General features: G+C 41.5%; 1 protein-coding gene across 2 annotated transcripts in view; it reads right to left on the bottom strand.

The window, feature by feature from the left end:
• The window catches only part of CAV1 (caveolin 1, caveolae protein, 22kDa), a 36,250-nt gene extending 27,827 nt beyond the window's left edge, over positions 1 to 8,423 (bottom strand). The window contains exons 1-2 of one of the 2 annotated variants that reach the window (XM_010831209.1): positions 8,327 to 8,423; positions 6,718 to 6,882 (exon numbers count right to left, since the gene is read on the bottom strand). In XM_010831209.1, coding sequence (XP_010829511.1) covers positions 6,718 to 6,882; positions 8,327 to 8,356 — 195 coding nt within the window. In that variant the 5' untranslated portion in view covers positions 8,357 to 8,423. Of the gene's footprint in view, positions 1 to 6,717; positions 6,883 to 7,622; positions 7,730 to 8,326 lie in introns of those variants that run through there. The other variant, XM_010831210.1, reaches the window with a different exon arrangement.
• Between the last annotated feature and the right edge of the window lie 6 nt (positions 8,424 to 8,429).

Genomic DNA, 8,429 nt, shown 5'->3' with positions numbered 1-8,429 from the left:
TCCCATGAACTGATGGGACCAGATGCCATGATCTTAGTTTTCTGAATGTTGAACTTTAAGCCAACTTTTTCACTCTCCTCTTTCACTTTCATCAAGAGGCTTTTTAGTTCCTCTTCACTTTCTGCCGTAAGGGTGGTGTCATCTGCATATCTAACAGACAGTAGAATTTGATAAAGGAATTTCAGCAAAAGTTTTCAAAGGAAACTGTGTGAAGAGAGGCAAAGGAGATAGTCAAAAACTCTGTGGGCCGTGCTCCTGTCTACTTTTGTTCCAACAGTCATGTGCAGTGCAAAATAGTAGGTATATAATAGTCATTTATTGAAAGATAAATGGGTTTGAGGGATGAATGCTATTATATGAGAATGACTCTCATTCTTTGCTTTATGGTTAGAGAAACTGAAGCATAGATACATAAAATAGCTTTGCTAAAGTATTTTTAGGGCTGGGGTTTACTAGCTTTCAAACAAGTTTGCTCTTTGTTTCTAAGTTCCACTCTTGGGGACTGCTGAGGCTGAGAAACCCGTTGTCCTGACATAACTTTCCCTCTTCCTTGGTGTTCAGTCCCACACTAATGGGATTAGACACTTTCCAGTTAATAGAGACCACAAAAGCATTTGGTCCTTAGGTTAAAACCAAAACCGACCTGATTATTGTGTGCATGCCTTTTCTTGATTTTTAAAGAAACAGAATTTTGTGTCTAATATATTTAAGAATCATTACTTTCAAGTTTTAAAAAATAAAGTTATCAAAGTCTCAAAAATGTATTTTCCTGACACAATACTCTTTCTACTGTCAAGGTGCCACTGAGCACCTATGGTTAAGCATATTTCTAGAGGCTGATGGTTAAGCTTTTGATAAAGGCTTTTTTAAAAAAATAAAAACTTCTTTTAACAGAAGTATAGTATGCAAATCTTTTTCTCTAGGGCCCCATATATATATGGGGTCCAAAAAGTGGAAGAAGAGAGTGTATTTCTTGGTCTAAATCATCTTCGTATGAAAAGAGCAGCCCTACCCTTTTCCCACTGCAAATTTGGCCAGGAGAATCATGAAAGAGCCCAGGACCCCATGGTTCAGGGCACACAGCCCTATTCATCGTGGGACCAGCTCACTCTAAACATTTCATCATAGAGAATGATAACTTATGCTTAAAAGTAGGGCAAACTAAAAAGCAGTTTCATGTGGAATATGAAAGTGCTATTTTATGAACCTGAGTGGGCAGGATGCATAAGCAGGTGGTTTTATAAATTACTGAACTTTCCAGATGCTGCTTACTCTTGCAGCTGTTCTTACTTCAAGCCACTTTAAAATGTAGCCAACACTGCTATTAATCGGAAGAAAACCCCGCATCATTAACTTTTTAATAATTCAAGAATATTTGGTGTATTTTTTCTTAAATTTTAATAAATAATATGAAAGTTTATTCAGTTTGAACCAAAGTTGAGCTAATGCTTCAATAATTTTTGACTGAAATTATGAGGTAGAGAAAGAAAAAAAATAACACTTTCTTTTAATAAGCATTTAAAATGTATATCATTGTTGACTAACCTTGAAAATATTTCAGATGGTTAAGAATGAATAATGTCTCCCATTTTAATATCGTTATTTGCTCAGTGATGTGAGAATAATTTCCCACCAAACACGACCACAGTGCTCTTTTACAAACTGGGGATTCTGAATGCCCTGCATGATCTTACATGTGGCAGAATATTAATAACCATCTTGTGCGCCTATCTCCTGAACAAACAAATAAACAAAACCAATACCAGTTCCAACAGAAGAGACTATTAACATGGTGCTGAGTGCTTTGGGTCAGTCTGATCTTTTAAATCTTGTGCTCTGATTATAAGTATAGTAAGCAAACATAAAATTTAAAATTGGTTATGTTGATATTAATCACTAATGGCTCTAGAATGCTTTATAGTTGAAAGGGATCATGGTGGCTTTAGGCTGTTATTTTGAAACCAAAACTGGTCTGATTACCATTTGTATGTTTTTTCCTTGATTGCTAAAGAAAACTTTGTATCTGTGTATATTTAATAATATTACTTTAAAATTTTAGAAAAGAAAGTTATAAATGCATTATCTTTATTTTCAAAAATATCTTCTCTAAGATGTCTTGATTTGTCTCAGAGCTAGGCTCAGAATTCTCCTTTAAGGACAATAATCACATAATCTTATCTATTCATCCCTTATGATATGTGAAAATATCTGTTTTTGTACAGTAACCATGTGAACATGTGTATAAAAATTTAACCTTTCTTAACCCTTAAATTTCTCTTAATGTTAAAAAAAAAAAGGAATTGGAGGTTAACTTGATGACCATTACATTCTCTTCTATTTCTAAAATTCTGTCTTTTTGTGCTTATGTGGTTTTATTCCAATGCCACCACATCCTGTTCTTCTCATTTCATGTCTGGACCCTGATGCAGTTACATCATAACTGCTCCTCATCCAGACTGGCTACCTTTTTATTACATCTTGTACCTCCACCAGTCATCTTCCAATAAGCCCCACTTTCATCACGTCATCCCAAGCTTGAAGTTTTCTTGGCTTCTCACTGCTGACATAATACAGTTCAAACTTATCAGGAATACTGGACTTAGGGCTCTATCATCTGGCCACACTCAGTGTTTTCCTCTTTATGACCTGTGACTATGCCACATGAACTCTAATGTCAGTCAAAATGGGCTACTAAACCTCCTAGACTTATGTCCTGTGTGGGACATTCCCATCTCCATGCTTTTTCATTAAGAATGTTCTCCTGTAATTTTCTCACCTATTTGAACTCCATCTATCCATTATGACCCAACTCAGATTGTATCTCCTTCATGCCCTTCTCCATTAAACTTTCTATAGTATATCCTTCTCTCACCTTATTGCCCTATCCAAGTAGGGTCTCCCTAACAATATCAGTTCCATTCACTTTTTAAGAAACTTTTAAAAAAAACTTTAAAATAAAATAAAATAAACTTTACTGAGGGATAATGGACAAATATAATATTTAAAGTGTACAACATGATGACTTGATATACATGCATATTGCAGAATTATTACTAAGATCAAGATAATTGATATGATTCAGTTTTGAATAAACTTTTCATTATGCAATGCTAAATACTATTTTCTTTTAATTTATTATAGTATCTGAGTGCATGCTAAGTCGCTTCAGTTGTGTCCGACTCTTAGCGACCCCGTGGACTATAGCCTGCCAGGCTCCTCTGTCCAGGGGATTCTCCCGGCAAGCAGATTGGAGTGGGTTGCCATGCCCTCCTCCAGGGGATCTTCCCGACCCAGGTATTGAACCCAAGTCTCTATGTCTCCTGCATTGGCAGGCAGGTTCTTTACCACTGAACCACCTGGGGAGCTCTTATTATAGTATATATTTGGTTTGTTTCCAAAATAATGATGAGAAGCATTATAATAGAGGGCACATAAAACAACATGCCAGTTGAAAAAGTGAAAATTCAAAACCATATGTGAGAGAATAAGTAACATGGATTAATGAAACTTAAAATCTAGTTATATGTTTCCTGGCAGTCAAAGTTAAAAAAAAAAAAAAAGGACCAATTAGTTAATATTTGGCAGTGACTTACTGTTGTGATCATGTATGTGTGTGTGTGTGTGTCTGTGTGTGTGTGTATTTTTAATCTATATGCATCTCATCTTCATCACTTCTAATCTTTGTGATTTCTAGGGCTTATTTTAGGAATTACCCTTGTAGAACATAGCTCAGTGTCTATTATAGCATATGTTAGGAATTTAATAAATTGATCAATGGCTATTGTGATACCAGAGTAATAAATCTGAAGCCATTTTCTTTATTAGAAAATCAAAATAGTACACAGTAAACATATGAATGAAGAAGATAGAAATCTCAGATGGAGAATGGAGGGTCTGGAGGTATGACTATTTTAATTAGAGGAAATTTTTAAAATAATCTATCACTGACTTTTTTTTGGATAAATACCTATACAGACATCTTACAACAAACCTTTAGTGAAAGAAGAAACCAGTTTTATTGGAACTAAATTGTAGTCTAACTTATGTTATTATCACCAGTGGAATAGGTAATAATACTCCACCTTCTTGAATATAAATTCATGGCACCTTTAGCTTTTGAGTTTTCTTCTCCACCCTAAATAGCTGTTTTACGAGACTAAAGGATACTGTAGAGACACACGGGGCTGCTCCTTACACTTACATCTATGTTTCATTTATTCTCCACCTACAAGTTTCTAACTTCGGTATGGGGACATTTTTAAAGAGAAGTAATTGAAATTACTGTCCAATAGTAATTTCCATGAAGGTGGAAATATTCTATATCTGTGCTATCCAATATGGTAGCTACTAACCTTAAGTGTTGAGAACCCAAGATGTAGCTAGTGTGACTGAAGAACTGTATTTTAAATTGCATTTAATGTCAATTACTTGTAATGTAAATCGAAATAGCCACAAGTGGCTAGTGACTACAGTATTGGACAGAACTGACAGCTTTTACAGAGCTGCTTACTTTTAGAATAGACTTTTTCTTACCTGACTGGGTAGCTCTAACAGTACATTCATTTGACCACCACTTCTTTATGAAATTTTAAGTTACCAGGCATTAAGAGTGAAGCTTTGAGTGCCTATATTATTTTAAGAAATATATATTGTCAAAAGTAAAATTTGCAGAGATTTATTATTTACTGTCATGGTAACACGGAGAGGATGGTCACTGTTTCTATCCTTACATTTATGATTGGACTCAAAGAAAAAAAATATAAGATAGGCATCTCCACTGGGCACAGGCCCCCTTTCCCAGCCCTACTGGCAGATGGTACTCTTTGGGTCTTTCTTTGCAGGGCATTCTCAAAAGGCCTTTTTAAGCAAGACCTCTAAGTAAGTGGTCCTACGAAATTCTTCTCAAAGTCGATTTTTCTGATTGTCTTGTTTTGCTCATAGTTCTATGAGAAAGTGGGTAGGATTTGTTTTCTCTAGGCCATCAGAAGCTTGCTCTATCTCCTCCTTTTAATTTCTTTAATATGAAGATCCCCACACTTGCTCTTTGAAATGCTATTTTGTAAACTGCTATTTCCACTAAGCCTGTTATGCCTTTTTTCCATCTGTGTTGAAGTCTCTTTTCCCAGTGGGGCCTTTCTTTCTCAACTTAGTCATGCTATGTGTAGAGACCCACATCCACACTACTGGCCTCTCTGACTCATCCTGGGAGGTTCTCTTGCTCCAGGAATCCCTCTCCACTGCAGGGGAACAACAGGGAGGCTGAGATGAAGCTAGGCCTTTCTGAAATCTGCCTCTTTTCCTGACACTTTTCCTTCTTGTTCAAAGCTACATGAGAAGGGAAACAAGCAAAATGCCCTTTGCTCCTTTAAGGTAATGTTTTTAATAAATAGTTTTTAGCAATTCTAATTTCCAGTTTATAAGCTACTTTTGTTGTTGCTGCTGCTTTTAAGTATTCCATAATCTGGCTAGTAGAAAAGTCTGCTAAAGCTCCAATTTTCCTTTTTCCTCCACCAACAAGCCAAGAGACTCAATTCTGACTGTTCCATTTTCCTTCCAGTTACAGATTAAATTGTTCCCCTTTTTGAAATATATTATTCATAAATGTGAACAGTCTCTGAACTAAGGCTCCTCCCATCCTGGATAGGATGCTGAGTAGGTGGAAACTGCTCATCCACCCCATTGGCTGCCCCAGGGGTCTTCACACTTTAATCTGGTCAAGGGCCAGGAATTCCCTTGACCTTCCCTTTTCTTAAAAGAAAACCCTCTGCCAAGGATGGCTCAGGACTATGATTTTCCAATCAAGATGGGTTCAAGCAACAAATTCCTCTGATAAGATTTACTAAAAGGGTCAAAGTTGAATAACACAATGGTAATTAAAAACTGACCACCCAGTCAGGTCTAAGTTTAGCCAATACCCATTCAATTAATCTGTTTTTAATCTCACCAAGCACATCCTGGAAATATAAAAAGGAACTCCAACCTGAATGTCCCATAAGCTCAAGAAGCAACTCTCCACAACTAACTAGAGGTCCATAGGAGAAATCAAAAGGCACATATTATTTTTGGTTGTGTAAATATGCTTAGCTGTGTACAACAAACACCATGTTTTTTCCAATACCCTTCATATAAATATTAAATATTCGATTCTATTCTGCATATATATATGCACACAAACATATTTCATCTTTAGTCAGGAGCATTTCCAACCATATTTTTAAGAAAATTATTTCAGGTTATCTTAATTTTAACTGGGGGAACCTGCCCCCTTAGTACTCCGGTTGCTACCTTTGGCATAATACCTTACAAAACCATCTCACTGCTTATTAATTCTATATGCAGTGGAGCACCACGCTTCACTTAGACTTTCAACCTGAAGTCGGAGAGAGGATGACCTGCAGAGCAAACACCTCCCGCTCTCAAAGGGTGCGGGGCTGTCTGTTACTGAGACCTGGAGGTTCATATGCCAGAAGGGTGCAGTTATATGAACTCCCACAAAACTCAAGTTAGCCAAATTCCAGCTGAACTAACTGGCAGGAGCGGGTAGGGGAGATGTGACATTTCTGACGACCGCGGTTCCCGCACATCAAGCCCCAGAAAATGGTGAGTGTGTGGCAAAGACAGGGAAAGAAACATAGGCTACTAGCCAGACAGAGCTGTCCTGGCCCTGTCAGCGTCTCCTCGGGGCACATCCCTTCCTTGCTGGCCGCCTCACCTTACCTTGACCACGTCGTCGTTGAGATGCTTGGGGTCGCGGTTGACCAGATCTATCTCCTTGGTGTGCGCGTCGTACACTTGCTTCTCGTTCATTTCCTCTGCCATAGCCTTGTTGTTGGGCTTGTAGATGTTGCCCTGTTCCCGGATGGGAACAGTGTAGAGATGTCCCTGCAGAGGGCGGACGGCCCGGAGGGAGAGGGTGGCACCGGCGGTGGGAAGGAAATTTCAAAAAAGAAAAATCCGCAATCAGAAAAGTTAGCCTTGGCAACGAGGCAAACCTCAAGGCTCAAAATCGAACTAACCGATTTCGAAGCGGTGGCTCGGCGCACAGTAAACTCCTTGGCGCCGCAAGCTTTTTAAGAGGATCGGGGAGAGGACACCACACCCCTCGGTACCAGGCTGGGAGCTCCTGCCTCCCTCGCCCGCCACCGCCAGGGGTCAGGGCAAACCCCGCAGCGCGGTCCGCCCGGCCCCAGCCCAACTCACTCCCAACAGGCTGATTCCCGCGGAGACCCCCACAGGACAGGGGATCCGACTTCCGACTTTTATCCAGCCCCTCTCTCCGCCAGGCCACCCTCTCCCCAGCTCTTCACCTGCTCCAGTCCCTGGTCCCTATTTCCCTTCTTTCCGTAATTCCTTCTAACTTCATCCTTAAGATCCACGATGAACCACCCCCCACCCCGGACCCACGCAGTGTTCCCATTTTCGTTCCTTTCTGGCCAAGTATCCTTTGCACCTGCCCGCGTCCTCCACCCTCCCTCTGCCGTTTCTGTCCCTGCACAGCTCCCCGTACACCCCCCTCCCCCGGTGCACACTAGCCAGCATCCCCTATCTTTGGATCGAGCCAAGTGTCAGACCCCCTATACTGTCTAGAACGATATTCCACCTGCACAACTCCTCAGACCCACCCTTAGGTCACTCCCAGACCCCTGGCCGGTTGCTGAACGGCGGCGGCTGCGTTTGGGAAAACTAGGTTTCCACACCCAGGCGGAGCCCGAGCGCCGGGAGGTGGTAGGAAGGTGGGGGGTTGGGGGAGTGGTAGTTAGGAGGAGGGTGCTTTATCCAAGCACCCCTGCCAGGCGCCGAGATGCAGGAAGAGTTCTAGAGGTGGCCCAAGAGCTTTGGAAAGTGCAAACATGACGCGCGCCGCCTCCTCGGCCAGCTGGTTGAGGCGCCTGGTGGGGAGTCGTGGGGGACTGTCCCCAAGACTGCAAGTGAATGAGTTCCCACCCTGCACTCTAGCTCTCCACTCTCCAGCAGACAGGGGCCGGACCTTGGGGGTCTCTCAATAAAGCAGTACCCCTAAGCCATTCAGAAACGCGCCCTCAGTCCGACCAAACCAACTTCAGGACCCCAACGACCCCCTCTTTCCGCGACCTAGGCCCCTAGGCTCCCTTGGCCCCCTTCCTAATAGGAAAACATGAAACAAACATTCCTGCCTCCTCTTCACCTCCCCGCCCAAGCCCATTCCTCAGCAATGCGAGAGCCAGAGGAGTGCTCCAACGTCGAGAGAGGGCTGGGGCAAGCAAAGCAGTCAGAATATTTAGAGTGGAGATAGCAGAAGCAGCACTCCTTGTGCGCCGCGTTCCGGAGCGCACCCACCCAGGCGTACCTCTGAGTCTACGTATTTGCCCCCCGACATTCTGGCTCGTGGCTGGTTGAAGACTCTGGGTAGATTTCCCTGGGCTGTGATTTAAGGGAACTGAGGAAGGAAG

This window comes from Bison bison, unplaced genomic scaffold, assembly GCF_000754665.1.
Source record: "Bison bison bison isolate TAMUID 2011002044 unplaced genomic scaffold, Bison_UMD1.0 scf7180017864525, whole genome shotgun sequence".
Classification (NCBI taxonomy): domain Eukaryota; kingdom Metazoa; phylum Chordata; class Mammalia; order Artiodactyla; family Bovidae; genus Bison; species Bison bison.
This window is presented reverse-complemented; position numbering and strand designations above follow the sequence as displayed.